Source organism: Ambystoma mexicanum, chromosome 3p (assembly GCF_040938575.1).
Source record: "Ambystoma mexicanum isolate Mex_15411 chromosome 3p, UKY_AmexF1_1, whole genome shotgun sequence".
In the NCBI taxonomy this organism is placed as follows: Eukaryota; Metazoa; Chordata; class Amphibia; order Caudata; family Ambystomatidae; genus Ambystoma; species Ambystoma mexicanum.
The window spans coordinates 873,850,550-873,872,793 of NC_090925.1; the positions used below are offsets into that span (position 1 = coordinate 873,850,550).

The 22,244-nt window shown below is 45.0% G+C and overlaps 1 protein-coding gene across 4 annotated transcripts in view; it reads right to left on the reverse strand.

Moving 5' to 3' along the window:
• Nucleotides 1-22,244, reverse strand: part of LOC138581040 (sulfotransferase 1 family member D1-like) — a 289,076-nt gene that overhangs the window by 174,567 nt on the left and 92,265 nt on the right. For all 4 annotated transcript variants that reach the window (XM_069652067.1, XM_069652066.1, XM_069652065.1 and 1 more), the window contains one exon: nt 8,361-8,509. In XM_069652067.1, coding sequence (XP_069508168.1) covers nt 8,361-8,508 — 148 coding nt within the window. In that variant the 5' untranslated portion in view covers nt 8,509. The remainder of the gene's footprint in view (nt 1-8,360; nt 8,510-22,244) is intronic.

The window sequence follows — 22,244 nt, forward strand, 5'->3', positions numbered from 1 at the left end:
TATATATTGGGATGTCTTGCAATCTAGATCAGAGTTTATCCACACTCACGGATAAAACATAATTTATGAAAGTTGGCTTCCTAAAGTTATCGTTAGCCTTTGGTTAATGGCCACAACCATATTATAGGGACCATCAAACCCTCTTTCATCTCATATCAAAGCTTCTCTCTCTTCAGGATATCTCACCTTGGAATATATGAGGAACCTTAAAATCTACCTCTAATTCCCAGCTATGCATTGTTAATCAAGGTGTGATTGCTCCCAAGCTGAGCTACTGCAATGTTCTCCACAAAAGTACTCACTGCTCTCTATTTTCTAAACTGCAATGTCTACAGAATTCTGCTGCCAAATTGATGTCCATTGTGAATCTTATCAGGCACATCCTGCCGATTCTAATCTAAAATGATTACAATTGCTTGCAGTTCAAAACAAGATGAAAATTCAAATATATTATTTTCAGTTATTTACCCATCTTTGGAAACCCCACAACTAGCCATGCAAATCTCATTACCTCCCAAAAGCCAGAGAGACCGTCTGACTCTTCTCCTGTAAACTACTGGATCCTCTGTGCTTCAGTTGCTCTTCTATGAGGGGCAAAACATTGGCCATGCAAGGAGCCATCCTTTGAAACTCTTGCGCAAACCCTTTGCGATACCTCCAACCTCTTACAATTTAGAAGTTCAACATTTGGAAAACTAGTTGTTCTCTCATACTTTCATCTAACTTCCTCCCCTTCACCATGGATCATGATAGGCACCTTGAGGTGTGCTGCAACATGTTGTGCAATACAAATGTATAAAATAATAATGGAATAATAATCAACTGAGATATTAGACAATATTCAACCAATTTCTTTCAGAAAATCTGTGTATTAAAGAAAATTGCAGCCACTATCTTTCACTGTCTTCTTGGTTGCTTCTGGATCAATTTCAATATGGTCAAAATATTTTCAGTTTACATTTTCTCACTTGTGTGAGCTTCAAACCATCTTCTAATATATTCTTTTGAAATTGTGTCTGTCTGCATGTCTGCTATAGACATTAGGGTGGTTCCAACTAGAGGGCACCAAGGGGGCATGACACGGGTAATGTTCCACACAGAATCTAATGGTGTGTCTTAATGCAGTCAAAACAGATGAACATTTTGCTTAAAGTTACTGAGGTAGTGCCCTTAGTGAACGAAATTAGAACTGGTGCTTATTTTGCTTAAGAATGCCCTGTTAGGGTACCTACCTGGGGGTCTGCCGGCAGACGTTCCTGACCCTGGCAGTTGTATTCCAGGTTCCGGCTGGCGAGGAGGTTTGTTCCCCGACGGGCGTCCATGCTCGTTACAGAGAGACATGGGCGCACGCCACGGGGAGCAGTCATCAGCGGCGTAGGCATGCGTGTCAATCCTCGTTCTGCTGCTATGTGGCTTCGGCGCATGCGCGGCTCGGCCTGCGCTTCAAGCCTCGGCTTCGTGCCGAGTGCTTCTTATAGCGCTTGAGTGCAGGAACAGTGCGCGTCTTAACGCGGTTTGTTCCTAACTCGCCGCTGCGCTCCTCCTTTAGGATTTGTCCCTGTTCCAGTCTCCTTTTCTCCTTGGGTCCGGGCTCCCTGTTGCCTTGTGCCCTGCCTGGCTTCCAGTTCGCCTTGCCTTTCCATTGATCTCCAGTTCTCCCTTGGGACCCCTGTTCCCCCTTGGGTTCCAGCTTCCCCCTGGTCTCCTGTCTTCCATCGGGCCCCAGGTCTCCCTTGGGTTCCTATCTTCCCTTGGGTTCCTGCCTTCTCTTGGGCTCCTGTTCTCCCTTGGGCTCCACTTCTCCCTTGGGCCCCTGCTCTCTCTTGGGCTTCAGTTCTCCCTTGGACCCCTGCTCTCCCTTGGGCTTCAGTTCTCCCTTGGGTACCTGCTTCCCCGTGGATCCTTCCATCTGAGGTCCACTGAGCCGGGGTACCAGCTTCTGGTTTGCTGCAGCAGTTCCTTCAGTGCCTCTCGGAAATTCTCAGCGATTCTTTTCTGCAACTTTTACAAGGACTGTGTTTTCTTCTTGCAAGTTCCACTGTTGCCCTCCGTGGGTGTACAAGGAGTCGTCAATTCCTCCAGTCTGCTGCCTTGGACATCCTTGAACATTCTGGAACCATCTACCTTCCCTGTCAGTGCTTGCACTGTTTTGACGTCACGTTAATCCGCAGGGAAGTGTTTCCGTGGCGTCAGGAGTGGGTCCCCATCCATACCTGTTTTATCAGGACTGGGTGGAGATTGCTTCCTTGTGTTACCTTCTCTTCATCCGACTTCCTGCACAAACAGCCTGGCTTCTCCAGGTACGCAATGTTCACGCGACGCCCACCTTAACATGCCCACAGTTATTTTGCTTATCAAATGACCAAAACAAAAGCTACAAATGCACCAAACAATGGTAGAGTAATCCAGGAAAATGAAAACAAGAAAATCCAGAAAATGAGTCTCATCGAAACACAACAAGTACACATCCACAGTTATTCAATCATCATGCCACCCAAGAGATGGTATGCTTTTGGAAAATTGTCTGATGCTCAGTGTAAAGAGGCAGGCAGGGCAGCAGAGACAGTTGAACAACACAATCAAAGAGGTCAAGCGCAAGCAAGCAGACAGGTAGCACTTAGAAGACAAGCCAGACAACAAGCAGATGCAGTAGTCTGATGCTCAGCGTAAAGAGGACGCCAGGGCAGCAGTGCAAAACCTTATGAAATCGTTGGGTGCATTTGAATAAGGAAAAGTAGCCCTCTTGAGCCATCAGGGAAAGGCACCAGGCCCAGCTAAAATGCCCATTGACCTTTACGCGGGTGAGCCTGATATAGCGACCCCTTATCTGATAAAGTTATTTAATGTGGGACTCAAGAGGAATGCCATACCTGCTTCTTGGACCCAAGAAGAAATAGTCCCCATCTTTAAAAAGGGTTTCAGGGATCAACCCAGCAACTATCAGCCTATCTCTCTGGGATGCCGGAGGACAAATGTGTGCAAGGGCAATTTTACACCACCTCGAGACCTAGATCGATGAATATGGGGTCCTAAACCACTTACAAGCAGGTTTTTGTAATGGCATAATCACAGTGGATCAAAGCCTCTGCCTACGCTCGCTGTGATAAATAGTTTATCCTCAGGAAGATGCCCCTATACGCGGTACTCATAGATCTTCAAACAGCATTTGACACTGTCCCCAGAGCTATGCTCTAGTAGACTGTGCATAAGCTTAATATTCTGATCCTGCTCCTAAGAGCTACTGTAAGAGGATTCAATCCAGCATTACAGCTAAGTCAATGCCTAGTCTGGGATACTGAATGGAAACTCTTATTGATATATCTTTATGTCCAGTTCATGAGTTCTGGATGACTACCCCTATATAACACCCCTCTCTTGGAACCACCCTGACCCCACTGAGCCAAGAAGTAGTTCTGTTTTGCAAGTTTAAACGGTTTATTTGAGAATGTAAACAATATATATATATATATCACAATTTATAATAAATTAATAATTAATATCACACTTCAGAACATGAGCAGTTAACAACAATGGGTAATGTTCTACTAATAAACTGATTTGATTACCCAGGAGTAGTATAAAGGATGAGGTAGCACGCTTGGGAATAGGAACAGAAGAATAAGGTGGTAGAGAATGCTTTATCTAGTTTCAGATGGATGCAATGTTGAATGAAAATGCAATACAGAAAATACTCAATATGATTTCAACAAAACAATGTAATCACTTTTCTCTGGCAATCCACTCCCCCCTTATGCAATGTAAGGAAATGAAGAGGAGAGCACACAGTTCTTAGAAATGCAAGCAAATGTAATTCAGTTCACCCCAGCAAGCTTAGACTACAGAAGTTTGAAACACAGGCCCAAAATGCTTTTATATGTGCTGGCAATGAAGTGAGGAATATGCTGAAAATGGTTTTAATTCCCTTTAGGAGGGTCAGGGTGAGTGAAATATACTTGGGATGAGTTCAGGCTCACTTTAGCAAGGATCTAGGAGTAACTAGCAGGTTAAACGAATTTTTGGCAAAGGAAAGCAAGGAAGCTGCTGTTTTCACACGTGGCTGGATATTTAACCAAATCGCGAATCGCGGCAAAATTCACGAATGCGTGAATCACGATTACGGCAAAAGTATAAGGAGTAGCAAGTCGGTTCTAAGCTTGTTGAAAAGCCGAGATTATAAGCTTTCAGGGGAAAGTTGAACCAAGTTCCTAGCCCAAACGGTTCCAGAGATACGGACGATTAAATAAAGGTAGTTTTTCGGATTTGAAATTTTAAAAGTTCAAAGCGACAGGTTACAGCTTGCAGCTAGAAAATGACAGGTGACAGTTCTATTTAGGTTAAATAGATTGAATTATATTATATTAAACTAAGGGATAGGTTCTGAGTTTTGCTGAGTACTCACAAGAGATTTTGGACAGGAAGGCGACTTTGTCACGGATCCAGTCACTGCGCACAGCACTTCACAGCAATCTGGTCTCCGGTTCCGAGTACAGCTCTGCTTTCTGGGTCACCGGCACTGCTCCTGGATCTTGGGTTCTGCTGGTCTGGTCTAGCACCGGTCTGCACGGCTCCTGGTCCCGCTTTCTCCGGACACAGCAATGTTCTAGGCAGGGAATTCAAACAGCTCGCCCGGCTGTTGATAGTCTGCAAATGATTTTTGGGTCTGCTGACAAATACTTTTGCTTGCAGTGGGCCTTCTTGGTTCAAAGTTCTGTAGTCTCTGTTTAGCTTGGAAGTCTAAGTGTAGGATCTCGGGATGTGAAGTCGTCGGTCAGCATGCTCCGCAGCAAATGGAATTGAATGTCTCTACCTGTCCCAGCAGTCTCTTTTTATGTGTTTTGAAAGTGGGCGGAGAGGCTAGCTTTCTAGGCCCAACCCCTTCAGAGTTCTGATAGGTTGGAGAATTCTTTGCGTTCTCACTGGAGAACAGGATTGTGTGTCAGAATTATGTCATTTAATGGCTTGCAGAAAGGACACTCCCCTGTCAAATTACACACAAATCTATATTTGACCTAAAGACATATTTCATAGATACACAGTGGTTTGAAATTACATGCACCCATCACGGATCACATGAGGTATACTCTGTTCAAACTCTGATGTTTCTAAGAGCTCGCATTCAGAACTGGCAACATTTTGCGTTTTTTAACAGGTTTTGCAACATTGGTTTTTCATTAAAAATTATACACATATACACGGCCTGTCCATACATACTCCAGTAAATTCCCATGTCTCTAGCTTAAACACAGAGTCTGTGGTGTCAATAAATAGCGGGGTTTTGCCCCAGAACATCACACAAATTCCCAACGCGTCTTAAAACGTGCACCGAAAAATCACAAGAATTATGGTATCATTTAAATAATTTTGACAAGTCCGCACTGTGAGTTATACATCTTTCTTAGAATCATATTCTGGCCAACAGGGGTGTGTCTTTTCAGGTCACATGGTATAGAAACCAGTTTATCCAGTTTCTGCCAAGCTCAGAGACCCTGCCCCTCCCAGCTGTTTTACGGTCCCCCCAATAAACCATCTGCCTGAGTCCTGGAAGGCCCATTGTTCAAGAGGAAGCCATTTATTACCTCCCCCCAATAAACCCTCTGCCTGGGTCCTTTGTTTAGTCTCTAGCAGTCCCTTGGTAATTCAATCAGAGAGGGGTAACCTCCCCTCAGAATGCAGCCAGGCCTGAGAACTGCAGTGGATCCAGTTTCACTCCAATTGGGGGGAAGTTGTCAGGCAGAATCCAGTTCCTTAAGCCAGGCGCCAGCTAATGTCACTTCTAGTTACCCAGTTTTCTGCATTCAAATAAAACTAACAATTTTTACACATGCAGCTAGAATGCTGATTCTAAGTTCAAAACTATGACATTTTAACAGTTACAAACTATGTGACACTCAAAAGTAGGTCACTCAGTTAATTTAAACATTTCGATTTTGGTGGTTTTAATCCAGTTTCAGTTAGGCTGCTGACATGCATAGCTCAGCCAGTTTTGTTATGAACATTGTTTTGGGCTCTTCATCTTCCCAGATTTAGTATGCACACATACTTCATTCTGCCAGATGTCCGCTGGTGTTCAGTGAGATTTTTGGATGTGTTGCAATGTTTGAAAATAGGCATTTTGAGCTGGCATTCAGAGAAACAAAAGGTGATTTTAAAGTGCGGTTTTTCCTTTGGCACACATTTCACTCATGGCACCCCGGCCCATCCTGCTCGCACTGGTGGGTGGCAAGTTAGGCAACCATTTTAGTGTGCACAAACTGTGTGGTTCTCCTGGATTTTGGCGCACATGTGGGCTTTTTGGCCATCTTGGATTTTCTAAGCCCACAGCACCAAATGTTGCAGCATGATAGCTCAAACGTGGGTCAGGACACCCAACACTACTCAAAGCCTCTATACAGATGACGAGGCAGCCATCAGATGGGGCATGGATGGCAGCATTTCATCAGCGGTACGCATAGAAATGGGAGTACGCCAGCATTGCGTCCTGGCCCTAAAATTGTTCTGCATTTTTATAAGTGGGGCAATAGAAAAATTGTTAAGCTTCCCGACAGATGCTCTGGTGCTGGCAAAGCATATACCGTTGTTTCCACAAAGTTACTTCGATGTCATTTACTTTGTGGAAATTCCTTCGAAAAAACTTTCAATTTTTTAAGTATTTGTGGCATAAGGGGTGAAAATGGGGCAGGGAACGGTTTGGGGTGGTTGGAGCTATTGAAAGAGAAGGGTGGAATGGGGGGACCCACCCCAAAAAAATAAGTATTTTCTGAGTAATTTCAACAAAGTAAATTACATCGAAGTAATTCACTTCGTTGAAACGACATGGCGCCCTTGCAAAGGACAAGGTTCCTGTCCTTATGTTCGCTGACAATGCAGTACTTGACTCCTTAACATCAGTGGGTCTCAAACTACAGCTTAAAGCTTTCACTGAATTCTGTGGATCAAATTGGCTCAGTATAAACGCTTCAAAAACGAAAACTTTAGTCTTTAGTAACAGCAGACGGAAAGACAAGAAGATCATAAGTGCTGAACGAAGGGCTAATTGAGGCGGTTGAGCACTATGCCTATCTGGCTCGGAGGGTCAACCAAGATTGTAGGTCGGAGGAACAAATTGCCAGGATAGGGATCACACTGGCTTGTTACATTGGGGCCCTTGCAAGGTTACCGGGGGAGCATGGGTTCCTTGGAGGCCTACAAAGCCCAGGCTAGGTAAGCTGCATTGTACGGCACAGATCTCTGGGGTGTCTATAGGTGCCTGAAACTTTCAGTAACTGAAAACAAGTTTCTAAGGAACATCTTAGGCTAGCCTTGCAGTGTGCCAAGTCTCCTGGTGTATTTGGAAACCGATATGCAGTGCATTGTGTCCATTTGCAGGGCTAGACCAGTGCTCTACTAGGCCAGAGTATGCACCACTGAACAATTGGGGAAATAAAGGGAGGTGCTTGAGGACGTAATTTCACAGGATGGCGGAAGGTTCACGCCCTGGTTCCTACACATAAAGAATGAGCATGAAGATCAATAGCAAATTGGACATAAAAGAGGCCCATGATGTCAAGATGAAAGCAGGCGTCTTCCATAAGTTAACACATTCAGCTTACCTTATTAGATATTGGAGTCTGAAATCTATCTTCGGCTATGAAGCTTATTTGGACCATGTAAGCCGCAAGCAGACCAGGTCAATTTATATTAAGTTACGCTTGGGCATACCTCCGGTTGCAGAATTATGCAACAGGTGGAACAGCAATGTACCCATTTTGTGTGGAACAAGTTGAAAGTTTTACACACTTTGGGCCTCATTACGAGGTATGCCGGTAAGGCAAAAACGATGCCGGTGTGGTAATACCTTATTCTAGAGAAATGACAACCCTGGCAGAGGAGTGGTAAGAACCAGCATAATGAAGTGATGAAAGATCTTGGTACAGAGGTGAAGCACCTCATCGCAGAAAAGTGAGGGGCTTCCCATTGGTGAGGTAGGGTGCCTCATAGAGCCTCCGTAAACAGATGATGGACCGATGCCATGGAAGGGAGAGAAATCACAGGGCTTTCATGAGTCATTTAAAAAAGAAGATGGGCTACTAGGTGACTGGGCATGCATTGAGGAGGTATGGTATCTTGCCAGTAAAAGATTTTAGTGGAGAAGCTCAGTGCAGGGTTGTTGGGTTCATAAGCCTTGGGCTCTGTGAAGGTGTAGGTAGGCAAATGGTTCACAACTATAGGCTCTAGGTAACTCTAAAGACAGTTGCGGCAGGTTTGCCAGAGTATACCACGATGAGGCTAGATATACCAGCAGTCGGGTAACTCCGGGTGTGGATCTAGAGAGACAGCTCTTACCAATCAATTATCACTAGAAAAAGATGCTTCAGACTTACCCGCCTTTGGGTAGGTGGCGATAAGTAGATCATCTGCTCTGGCCTTGAACACCTCCACCTGCTCCCAATTTTCAGCAAAATACTTGATGAAAGGAATTCCATGTATCCACTTCGCCTCTGGGTGCGGGGCTATCTCATCTCTATCCATCCTGAGACATGGTAGGATCATGGTTAGATGTCGGCAAATGCGCAGGTTTATGTCAAGAAAGACTGAGCAAAAACACATAAAATTGCAGCAAGATAGTAGGGCCTGCATGTAGATCATACATAGGTCTGGTCAATCCTTTTTCCTAGGGCCAGATGCCTCCTAAGAGCCTCTTTGCTCAGCATGTGTGCACAGGGTACCACCTCAGATGAGGCTGTGGGTAATAAAACTGGGTTTGGCTGCCAAGGGGCAGTTTGTCTATTTAGGATTGTACTATAATGAGGGATCAGGGAGACCCACTACATTGGAGCTAACAAATACACCATCAAAAGAATACAGACACTTCAAAACAATGCCCTCAGAGCTGCGCTAAGCATAGCCACGAGAGAACATATTTCTGAGATTAGGAGACAACATAATTGGCTAACCACTCATGACAAAATCCGACTGAAAACAGCCTCATTTATCCACAAATGACTGGATAATAGAGCACCTCGCTACCTGACAGAAAGATTTAACAGAAAAACATCAACTAGACCCACAAGAACAAATAATACCAACTGCCTTCTTGTGCAACGGTTTAAATTATCCACAATTGAGGGTACTAGTTTCCCGGTCAAAGCTGCCCAACTTTGGAATTCCCTGCCACCACCATTGAGAGCTGATCAACCATTTACCAATTTTAGATATACCTTATCAAGTGGTTCAAAGAGAACGACAAGTAACGCTTTAGCCAGACACCCTCACCCTGCCCACCAAATATAAATAGTCGACAACTACCTGTAAATTACTCTTGCGGTTGCACTGTGTTATTATCTACCTTTTTGTCATCATATGTATCTTACTTCTCTTGTGTATCTCATGCCTGTATACCTATATTATACGTGATGCCACCTTGTAAATCTGTAACTAAGCCGAAAGCCTTCTTGTTGTTTCTGCGCCCTGATACCCTCGGGTCTGGCACACATTACAAATAAATAAACAAACAATACAAACACACTCAACGTGATATTGCACACAGCTGGAAAATCGCTTATAGGAGGTTGCCTTCTTCAATGTATTGCTGCTCGAATTTAGACCGAGACATCCAATGGAGTTTACCCTGGTCTGCGCGGTGGATGATTTGCGCACGGTCATGTACTAAGGGCATCATATCAGGCCTTTCCCCGTTTGCCCTGTCTGCAGACTTTGACACCATTGATCAGAAGGCATTGCTTGTCCATCTTTAAGACTTGACAAAAACTGGGGGAAGTGCTCTTGAATCAATCTCCTTGTTCCCGCAGGCATGGCAGGGCCTACGGGGTGAGCATGGGCTACTATATATCGCCTCTGTGCCTTGCACGTTACAGGGTCCCGTGTGGAATGGATCTCTCGCCTCTACATCAGGCTCTAGAGGGATATCATCTGGAGCCATGGTCTGCAGAGTTATCAATAGGCAGATAAGACCAAGTGCCAGAGTAGTTGGTTGATACCAAATCCACACAAGGTGGACAAAAGGACTGTGGGTACTGAAAAATGACTGTGTTTAGGCCACAGAGCATGTGAACTCCCACTAATTAATAATGTCGGACCACTACCGGCTGGCAAAGTGCGCAAACTCGGCTTCTTGTATAACCTCAGCTTTAATATGCAAGGATGAGTCGCCGCAGTGGGTAAGACTGAGTATTTCCTATTCAGGACGGTGCAAGGTCTGCACCCCTATTGCCATCTAGCAACCGCTCATCACAGGTCCATGCATTTGTGTGAAGATGTAAGGCCTATCTACTGAGCTGCTGCTCGAATGCTATAGCATCTCTTTGAGCGCATTCTCCACCCTCTGCATGATCTGGCCTGGCTGATAGTGGTCCTTTTGAGTGTGGAATACATGTTCGCCATTATAGTCTTCAGAGCTGGGCAGGGCTGGTGCTCCAAAGGGCAAATACACACAAAACAAGGTCGTAAATCGAATATGGGCTTGGCTATGCCAAAGATGTGTCATCCTACACTGGGAGGGTGCTCCCTCTCGAGCGCCTATCCAGACGTCTGGGATGTTCTGTCTTCACTCCCCACACCAAGATGCACTCTAATGTTTTCCTTATTTCATGCTCGGTCTAAGCCCTATTCTTTCCATCGCGTAATGTTTATTTTGCATTATTTTCGGATTTCGGTACTGTGCAAATGTGGATGTGCACTTAAATAAATGCACTTCAAACTTCATGTTCACATACAAGATGTGGGAAGGAAAGAAATCATGTAATATTTTAAAACGCCTGACCTACCAAGGGACATCAAGAGCTGGGGACAAACAAAGCAACGCAGTGGATGCTCCAAGTGCTGAGATGGGTAGGCACAGGGACATGCCTGGTGTGCAGTTAAGGAAAGACACGGAACCTGCAGGAATTTTAGCTCAGGGGCAACGCGTTTGTCTTGGAAGCAAGGCAGTGTGGCGCAACACAGGTTCGAATCTTGGTGCCGCGCATAAGCCTGTTATAAAAGTACAATAAAATAAACGAAAATAAATAACTTGAATTAATCTTGAGTAATCGAATTAAATATTTTTCCTTCCCCCTCCGTTGCACCTCCGTCTGTACACTTGCAGGACCTGAATTTACTAGGTCTAGTAAGTTCTATCTTGTCCCCCCTTTGTCTCCTCTCCCTAATCGGGTTGAGCCGCTTACACTTCATGCACTTGCACTACGAGAAATGCCGTCAGGCTTAGCACACTATTTCCTTTTTGCTAGATCATTTGGAAATTTCAAGGCCTAATAATGACTACTTTTTTTCCCTTGCTCCCTTCCCGCCTTGAAGCGCTTTGAAGCACTTCACTTGTGTATAAGCACTGTACAAATAAACAATTACAATTACCTATAGGGAAAAAAGGGGCAATGCCCGAAATGCAAGCCCAACATGCTAGTATGGGCTACTTTTTTTGCCGAAAGTGGGCCCGTTGTTTGGCCAAAGTGGGACAGTTTGATGAGTTACTTCACTGTGCAGCTAGTAGTTTTAGCCAGTGTCACTGAACACATTTTTTGTATAATAATACATACAGAATTTGCAACACAGTGTGCAAAATGTTCCCTCTGGGGTACTACTCAAGCAGTCTGCCATAAATGAAATGAACTGACGTGCGCTAGTGCATTTCAGCCAAAAAAAGGAGAAGCCCAATTCACAAAGGGCCTCAGAATGAATGCATCGGAAATGCGCTCGTTCTTATGCCCTTCACCCCCTTTTGCGCATTTGCACAAATAAGGGGACGGATCATGGCATTTAAAAGCCCACCCCAAATTCCCAAATAGGAGGCGCTTTTAAATGCCCTGAAACGAGGGTCACCTCCCTGCGCCTTTTCAAAGAGGCGCAGGGGGCGGTGTAGATCATGACAGGGTCATTGGTGACCCTGTCATGATTTATTTTTAAGTTTGTCAGACGAACCGCAGCTGTCACAGTAGCATGTCTATCCCTCAAACACGAATGGAAATGTTTTTCTTTTTTTTCGGCCATTTTAACTGCACATATCAGTGAAATGCTCTCCGAGCAACCATACATGGGAGCCTGACATACATTAGTGCCGGGCTCGTGCCACGCTCACGACACTAATGTATTTAAGGGGGCTGGACAGCGCATCTTTGCGCAACAGTGTAGCCCCTCCTGAAATGCTGAGGTCACCTTTGTGAATAAGGTGAACTGAGCATCTCTCAAAGTAGCACAAATGAAACAAGTGCATTCTCTGTGCTCCTTCCGTTTGTGCTGATATCCGAGAATCTGGCATTTTGCCTTTATAAGGACGGGGTCTCCCACTTCTTCCTTGATTCATCTTTGAATGCCAGGCAGACGGATACACCTTTGGACCTTTGGAGTACGCCCATTTCAGAGTCTTCTGCGATAGAGGTGAGGACAGAAGGCCTCCAAGTCAGAGGAAAGGTCTGCTCGGTAACCATCCCCAGGACACTGGGGGTGTACTGCTGTTGGGCTATGGCCTCACCTGCTGACTAGAGTGGAACCCGGACCCTGCCAGATGAAGGAACCCCTGTAGAGGCCATTCTGTTGGGCCTCCTGATTACAAGGACAGGGTACTTTTAAGAGGCCCTGTTCCCTTGGTCCGCTTTATGGGATCTTAGTGACCTGTAAGCCCCCATTCTCACCTTTTCTCCAGGTATATCCTTTGAAAAGTGATGTTGCAATTTCTTGCCTGAACACCCCTGCTCAAGTACCTATTTTCTGTGCTCGGTTTACAATGGTATGTTTGTGCTTGTATTTTTAGTTACCTATATTGAATTCCTATAATTTAATGAACAGTCTGTATTTTAGAGTACCTTGATTGATTGATTTTGGATTATTTGCACTAGGTTGTTTGGGTTGCTGCTGCTATTATCTCACACCCCTCTTGAAGAGTATAGCCTACCCTCGACCCATGTTACCACAAAAGGAGTTGTATCCGTCGGGCTGGACCTGCTTTACCTTTATGATTGTTATGATTGGGAGTCTGGGGCAGAGTCTCCTGCAGTCAGCGTGTCGTCTGGAGCTTGCAGTCTGTCGGCTGCTTTCATTTCTGGAGTTGGGGCCACCTACACAAAATTGTACTCCATAGCGGAGCGTGGCAGAGTCTGGGGCAGAGTCTCCTGCAGTCAGCGTGTCGTCTGGAGCTTGCAGTCTGTCGGCTGCTTTCATTTCTGGAGTTGGGGCCACCTACACAAAATTGTACTCCATAGCGGAGTGTGGCAGAGTCTGGGGCAGAGTCTCCTGCAGTCAGCGTGTCACCTGGAGCTTGCAGTCTGTCGGCTGCTTTGATTTCTGGAGGCGGGGCCACCTACACAAAACCGTACTCCATAGCGGAGATGGCAGAGTCTGGGGCAGAGTCTCCTGCAGTCAGCGTATCACCTGGAGCTTGCAGTCTGTTGGCTCCTTTGATTTCTGGAGGCGGGTCCACCTACACAAAACCGTACTCCATAGCGGAGCGTGGCGGACTCTGGGGCAGAGTCTCCTGCAGTCAGCACAGTCTGCATGGGAAGCAGTAGTACAGACTGCCCCTTGTGGTCGTTGGAGCCATTAAGCCATTGACACTTTGGTGCCTAGAACTCCTTGTTTCAGCCCTGGATATATACACGGATATGCGGATACAGCGTAAGGGGTCAAGCTGCCTGTGAGTTTTTACGCTGGAGTGTGTTCTCTCTCTTACTTGAACTTTGAAATTGTTATCCGAACTGAACTACTGTTTGCTAACTGTAAAAACATAAATCCTACACTCCGGAGGGGCAGGGTGGGAGAGAGGGACTAAGGCGGCTCCTCAAGCCGTCAGGCGTGCCCTGTCCTCAGAGTCAGCTTTTTCATTTAATTCCCCCGGTTGATGCACACAGCTGGTTGATTCCTCTTTTTTGGTGCAGCGTGTTGTTTTTTGAGTTGCTGCAATCCCATTGTGATCGTTGAGAACTGGGAATGACTCTTTGTGAACACTATTGTCTGCCTTGGTGGCTGCGAGAGCTTCGCTAGTGCTGTCTCCCCCTAGGCAGCTAATGTGGTAGGCAGCTAGAGTTAGTGGAATTTACTTGATTAAGCTTGCCGGAGTCCTGATCGCCTGCATGCCGTGGGTTCAACTAAAATGAGATCTTTGGAATTTTGACGTTCCAACCCCCTACCACCAGCCCTCTAGCCATCTGCCCTCTGCCCTGCGACAGTGCAATTTAAAAGCCATTTAAACCCTTGGTAACTTTTGATAGTTAGTGCCAGTAGTTACCTTGGGCACTTTGATTGTTGATTGTTTGCTGCCTGGTCTGTTTAACTTTGTTTGCTTCTATATTTCATTATTTCATCATCAATTAATTAATTGTGCATTTTTGGATCAATTGTATTCTTGCAACTGGACCAATTTTAATTATTTTTACTGTGTGTTTTCCTCTGCGTGCATTTTATGATATTGATTTTGATATTTTATTTCAATCGCGCTCGTACACAAGTGTTTCAGAGCGTGACAAGGCAAGGGACGGAAACAGGGGAGAACAAAACAACGATCTTACTAGGCCCAGTGAAATTGATGATGTGCAAGTGCATGGGATGAAGTTTTAAATTTAATGGATGTCTTTTCTCTGCACCTGCACTTTTCTCAGCATTCTGGTTTTGCTTACACCGCCTGCGTACACAGTTGACAGTTGGTTAAGCTGTGTTATATTGGCTACCACCATGTCTAAGCGCAAAGCCAAAGATTTACCACTTGTGGTGAATAAAACCAAAAAAAGTAAGCCCAGACAGATGATTGGTAGGTTGGATTCCATCCCAGCCTCAAACAAAACTAAGAAAGGTAAAAGTAGCCAGGCCCTTTTTGGCCCTGGTTTGACTTCTAATCGGCCAACCATGTATGATTACCAGAAACAGATGTGAGGTAAAATAAAGGAATGCATCCAGAATACGGAAATGGAAATTGAGGTCGCACTAAGTGACTGCAAGATCATATTATATTGTTACCCCTGCCTTCACCAAATAATAGGCCTCCTAGCTTATCTCAATGTCTTAATACTAGTGACCGAGTGGAGTTAGGACATCAGCTAGTGCTGGGTACCTTAGGACTGGAACATCTGTCTAGCGGACAGAATTTGAGGGCCCTGGGTAGGGGGGTATAGGGTCTCATCCCTCAATGCCAAATCTTACTGATGACACAATGGTTTGGGTTTCTAGTGGCTTCAAAACATTGGATGAGGTTCTAGACAAAAAACTGGCTCCGGTCCTCTCTGGAATTGCCTCACTTAAAAACTCTCTTGAGTACATCCCTCTGCATTATTGATGACTTAATTAGGGGGCTAAAGAGTGACATTCAGGAACTTAATGGAATGGTGGAGACCAAAAACATCCCTATGGTGGTTGGTTCTGGCTCTACCACAGTGAATAAAACCCCTAACCTAGCCCAGAAGGGGAGCTGAAACTATGTCTGCACCGTCGGTAGTTCCTGTCCATATCCATCAGAATGGGGAAGATTCAGAAAGTCCTGTTATGATACCTAATAATGGACCTAAGCCAGTTATTGTCCCGGGACTATATCCAATTTGGAAACCTATTACTCGGGGCATAAAACAAACAGTTATTGACCTCCCACCAGAGGCAACACCCTTGGTGGGAGTTATAACAGGATTGCCATGTCTAAGAAAAGGCACTGAGGAAACGTCTTCCATCATAAAGCACCAGGGCACCACTCCGGTGGTGATAGTGCGCGGTACAAATATCCTTTAACATTAACATAAATAAAACTTCCCAATGGATAAACTCTCGATTACCGGGGATGAAGATCAACCCCAGGGAGATCTTGATGGCAAGATGTGTGTCCTGGGTAGGAAAGTCCAATAAATGGACAGAGGGGGACTGTGTGGCAGTTTCAGAGATTGCCCCGACTATGTAGACTACCTGGTTCCGCACTTAATCCTGTCTGCTGGACTAAGATGCCCAGTGCACATAAAAGTGTATTCCTCCATTTAGCTGCCTCTTACCCGCCCCACACCACCCCTTTTACACGACAACAGGGGAGGGAGGTTCCTAAAACGTGAAGGGGGATAAGGGCTATATCAGGTAGGACCAAGTGAAAGGAGTGGGGTAACTGTTACTGCAAACCGTTTTGAGGCCTTATGAGGTATTGAGGAGTTGGATTGACCCGTTTCCCTGAGGGAGAGGGCCCCGGACGCTGAAGGGCCTGCAGAAGTGGTGAGGTCTGGCCTTGCAAGTGAGAACCTGGTCCCTCCAAGGGGGTTGAGGTGACACTCCTTTGTTGGAACATCGCTGGTGCAGGGGTGAAACTTTTGAAGAAGGAAGTGGTGACACTTTTGATGTCCTATGACATCATCTCTCTCCAGGAAACATGGGCGACAACCCCTGTATGCTTGGATGGCTATATCTCAATATGTACTCCAGCGAAGAATGGTGTGAGAAGACGCTGTTATGGGGGTGTGGCAATTCTGTTCAAGTCTTCCCTTAACTATGTACCAACGGTGAGGGAAATGTAAAACTTTATCTTACAGGGTGTGAGACTCTCGCCTGAGCAGGGCCGGGCATTGATCCTGGTCAGTTTGTATAATAGCCCACAAGTTTCAAATAAGGGTTGTTTAGGGGCATTGAAAGAACTTTTTGAATCAGAATACTTGTCACCGGGGAATCAAAATACAATTGTGGTTTTGGGAGGGGATTTTAATGCCAAATTGGGCAATGGACTTTAACTCATTTGGTGGACTCGGGTGAAGATTTGGCTTATGGGATCCAAAACCCCCAACTGACTGATGAGAGAATGTGTGTTAGGGGTCTTCATCTTAACACATGGTTTATGGACTGGGGAATTCAAACTTTTAATGGTTGCATAGGTTTGGATGTACAGGTCAAGATTACATTTGCAAGTACCCAAGGCACATCCTTTATTGACTATTTCTGTATGCGTGTGCAACCCTGGCCCTTAATTGTGGATTTTGAAGTCTGAGATAAGCTCCACAGTGACCACTTCCCTTTGAGGCTGGTGTGGAGGGTGGGATATCACAGGATTCCAACAGTTAATCATCCGCCCTTGGACCTTTGTGAAATTAATCCCTTATGTAAGCGCTGGGTAAAATGGGCCTTGCTTAATTCAGTGCCTACACAGTCCAAGGCGGTTCAACCCAACTTGGAGCATATTATATATATTTTATCTCATGCTGAAGAACCTAGGGCAACCATGATGGCTTCTCAAAAAATATGGATATCCCTGACAAATTTAATCCAACAGGATTTTAAACCCAGTAGAAATAATAGGCATAGCTGGTTTGATGACACATGCAGGTTAGCACAGAATAACCTGAAGGGGATTCTGCAGGGTAGGGCAAGTACTAGAAGAGACATAATTAATGCCAGGTTACAGTACAAAAGTGTCTTTGCTTTTATAAAAAAATGCCTTGAAGATCAGGTGTGGAAAGAATTCCTTTTGGCCGCCTCGTCTAGGGACTCTAAAAGATTTTGTGAATTTGTAGCGTAAGGCTCGGCTTATAAGAGAGAGAACAACGTGAGTCCTAAAGCCTGGTCAGACCATTTTGAGTCTTTATTTAAAGGTCAGGTGGCTAGATTTCAGGGTGGGAAGCGGAGCACTACACTCCGCCTAACTCTGAGGAAAGTGCAAACCGCAGTTGATTGACAACTGCATAACCGGGTGCCCGGCCTGTATGCAATTCTTGCAGACCTATTCAGGGAGGAAGCAGAACTGTGGTCCCCACTATTGACTAACTGTTTTAATTCTCATCTGGCACTGGGGGAATACCCCATTCATGCAATAATCTACCCAATTTTCAAAAAGGGAGACCCAGGAAGCCAACTATCATATTGGCCCATCTCCCTATTGGACACATCTTTTAAGATTTTTGAACGTGCAGTTCTGGAACATCTTGAACAATGGATCTCTGATAATCCGGTCCTCTCAAATATTCAATATGGTTTTCGGCCAGGCTTGGGGACACAAGACCAAGCTCTTAATATGTACCTGACGGGAGCATCCTCCATTTCTTTCAGGGCTGAACCACTATACTTGGCTTTCATGGACTTGAGCACAGCATTTGATAAAGTGGATAGAGCTACGCTGTGCAAGGTGCTCAAGTCCAAGTATTACAGATTATCCATGAGGACCCTAGTGCATGTGTAAGATTTGGAGAACAGGGTCAATGTCCAGGTTATTTTGAGGTGGTTTCGGGAGTGCACCAAGGTTGTGTGGTAGCCCCTGTATTGTTTGCCCTCTATATTAATGGCCCATATAAGGAATTGGTTGAAACAAAGGCTGACTTTCTTAGGATGGGTGCATTGCCCCCCCCTGTCTTGGCTTATGCAGACGACACAATCTTGACTGCTCGCACCCCAATCGCTCTGAAACACCTAACAGATGTGTACACTGCCTTTATGCCAAATCTGAAGCTATCGGTAAACTCCAAACTGTCGGCAGTGATGGTGTGCTCGAGCGGAGGCGGTAGAGGGATAAAGATGCGAAAAAAAAATGGAGCAACTGTGAAATTATCCCACGGGTGGAAAAATCTGATTATCTGGGCGTTAATTTTAGCGAAATATTGGTGGGGGGCCTCACACAGAGAAGCAGTGCTCCAAAATGAAAAAGGCCATGGGGGGTCTGTCTCGTTTTAGGAACATGTGTTCAGGCCAGCCAATTAAAATGATTTTGGAGGTTTACAGAGCACAAACTTAAGCTGCAACAAATTATGGTGCGGCCCTTTGGAGCATTGAGAAAACCACATCTATTGAAATAATAGAGAACACCTTTCTTAAAAAACTGCTTGGTTTACCCAGTTCGGCACCAAATTATGCCGTACATATTGAACTGGGAATCCCCCATACAGGCGTTGATTGGCACAAAGCCCTGCTCTCACATTGGTTGGTGCTCTGGTCAAACCCGAGAGCTAGTTTAACGCATATGATCATCAAAACACTGATTGCGAGTTTGTTGCGGCGTAAAATACCATGGTTGAATTTCATCTCTCAGTGTTTAACACTGCTGAACGCCCAGAGCTTGCAGTGTCCGCTTCTCCTTCTAACTTCTGTCATTGCGAAAAAATGTAAGCAGATGTGACCAATAGGGACACATCTGGGCTTCAAGTGGAGTCAAATAGAAAACATCTGCTCATTTACGGTGTGGAGGGTATCCAGCCCTACCTTTTGCATAGTAACAAGATTACAGATCGTTGGGCAGTGACCAGGGCTCACTTTAATTTACTATGGTTTAGGGCGGGAACTAAAAACTGGCTGAGCCCCAAGCAGGCTACAGTCTATCCAGAGTGCAATGGGCCAGAAGAAAATCTCCAGCATTTTGTCTTATTTTGCCCCCTTTACCAAGACATCAGAAAGAGGACCATTCTCCCACTGCTCACAAATGTTGGCTTTACTCAAGCCAGACCTGCTTTGATATTCCTGCTGTGAGCAGAAACCACCCCGGTTGCATGGGGTTGCTTAGAATTCCCGAGAAAAGCTTGGTATCGTCAGGAAAACATGGTCACAAATAAAATCTGAATTCGTATTTTATTCAAATTTCATTCCTATTTAAAACTTTGTATACTGTGATTTAAAAGTGGTCTTGTTGATTATATTGATGTGAGTATTGTTTTAATTATGTTCTTTAATGCTGGTTTATGGATTTTTTAAATCCAAATAAACTTTAATGCGGATGAGGATTGTTATCAGTGCTGGTAGGAGTTTTAGCCACTGATAGCACTCACCTTTCACCATCAGGGTGTTTCTTTCTGTGCCCTTCCTTCCTGCTGCCTGGACAGGCTAAGCTTGCTCATGACTGTAGACCAAACAACCAGTATAACGTTGCCTTCATTGTTCCTCCTGCAGTGGCTCAAGGTTGGTGGAGGGAGGGTATCAGTTGCAGAGGGCAAAAGGCAGACCATTGAGAGGATGACGAGAGAGTGTTCCCCCATTCTGTCAAAGGAAATGCAACCTTTAATGTGCCCCTTTGCTGTTAGAATTGATCTCCAGACTGTTGGGCCTCATTATGAGTTTGGTAGTGCTGTAAAAGTGGAAGTAATTCTGTTAGCGCCACTTTTTTGGCAGTAACAGAATTACTGCCATTTTTACTGCAACGCTGAATTCCGGGTTTGGAGGAAAAGTGGAGGATTCACCTCCAGCAAACAAGATGGAGGCTAATCCTCCACTTTTCCTCCGAAAATGGACGGGTTTGACACGGCAGAATTATCACTCCCGATCAATCCACCAAAATCTCCATTGAGTCCTATAGACTCCATAAATGGGGAATGACACCACTCTGCAACCACTCATAATCCCATGGTAAACCCACGGGACAGAGTGGCAGTAACAGTAAGCAATTCTGGTACTAATTCAGTGGATTTAGTGCCAAAGTACCCCCCCCCCCCGACTCATAACGAAGCAGTTTGCCTCTACTGGTGTCACTTATTGGCTAAGGGCAGTGCTTGATTTGTAAGAAAATAAGGGCCAGGGCCCAAATATTTTCCAGCACGCCTGTTGAACTTTGGGGTGGGCAACTCCCCGCCCACTGTTGATACTACCAACAGCTGCTCCATACTATGTCAACATATTTGTGGTTAAAGCTGTAACTCCCACTCGTTCATTGAGGGTGATTGATCCACTGTGCGATTTACAGACATTCATCGAGATAACAAATTAGTTAAGTCTTGAAATAAACGAAATGTTTAAGTGTTTCGTTAAAACACATCATCGTTAACATTTTGCTCTGATCCCTTTGGTGGCAAGTGGAACATGCTAACCATCTAACCACAGACAAAAAGAGCTAGCATGCGTTCCTCCTGCAGTACACTGATGGTCAAATGCTGGCAAAATCATTACTTGACTGATGAACTTGCCTCTCAAACACTGCTAGATTGTCTAATATAGGTTGCCACTCATGACTCCTCTTCGATATTGGCCTTTTCACTGACCTTGCCCCTGTGTTGGGGCTGCTGGCTGGCGACGGTCCTATTTCAAACCACCCTGATGGGTATTGCAGCAGAGAATTTGCAGCAATGTCATGCAGGTTTAGTGAAGCAGTTTGCGGACGTGGCCACTATCAGTGGCCAGCATTGTCACCATCCAACGCATTGTTATTCATGAAAATGGATAGATAAATCAGCCAACCTGGGTCATCAAGTTCATGAATAACAATGGGCGAGCCCATGCAGACCCCTGGCTAGTACACACTGCAGGGCTCGAAATTAAGTTTCAATGAGCAGTGGCTAAAACCAGCTCCTGGGTGTCGGGCATCACCCAGCAAGCAGGAGCGGGTACACATCCCACCACAAATCTAACTTCCACATGAGATGCACAGTTTGACTGTCTGGCTATTATGTATGATCCATTATGTTTAAATGTGTCCTGGATATGTCCTGGCTCTTCTCTATTAACATTTTCAAACACTCAAAGTTAATGTCACATATGTCTGTTTGTAAGGCACCACTTAGACAGGGGAGCCAAACATAGTTCCTGGTAGATGTTGGTTTCAAGGTAATCAGTGTCTCATAGGTGGTGCTTAATTTGTTAAAAGAAATAAGGGCTGGAGCTCAAATGTTTTCTAACACGCCCATGGCATGTCAGGATGGGCTGCTCCCCACCTACTGTTGCACCACCCACGTCTGCTCCCCATGCTGTCAACATATATGGGGTTGCAGCTGCAACTTTCAGCAGCTTATTCTGGTTTATGGATGTACTCAATACGGCAGCTGTGTGATTTACAAACGCCAATCAACACATGCATAAAATAACATACTCGTGTCTTGACATGAGATACAAGTTTAAGTTTGTTTTTGAACACAATCATCATTATACATTTTGCTCTGATTCTAGGTGTTTATTATGTGACTGGCAGTTAAAATAATAATGTTGCCTAAACACTGCATCATAATCAAACTGTGTCTGAGACAATAAGTGCAGGGGCTCAGAAATAAGTGTCAGAGCTGAGCCCTGGCAACACCCCCACAAATTAAGCACTGCTCATGGGGTAGAGGTTGTAGCTAAATAGCTTGCAGGAATTTCAAACCTTGCACTGTTTGGTTATATTACTGTGACTGACTGACTGCCAGTTAAAATAATAAAGGTGCCAAAACACCACAACATAATCAAGGTGGAATTAGCAATAAGTGCAGGGGCTCAGAAAAGAACCAGGGCTGAGCACCTGGCAAGCTCCCCCACAATTTAAGCACTGGCTAAGGGACTGAAAATAGCTTAATGTGGGCAAACCGAAGTACCAAAACCGCAAACAAAATGATACACAATAACTCTGAGCAGTTTTTTTTTCTGAGAAA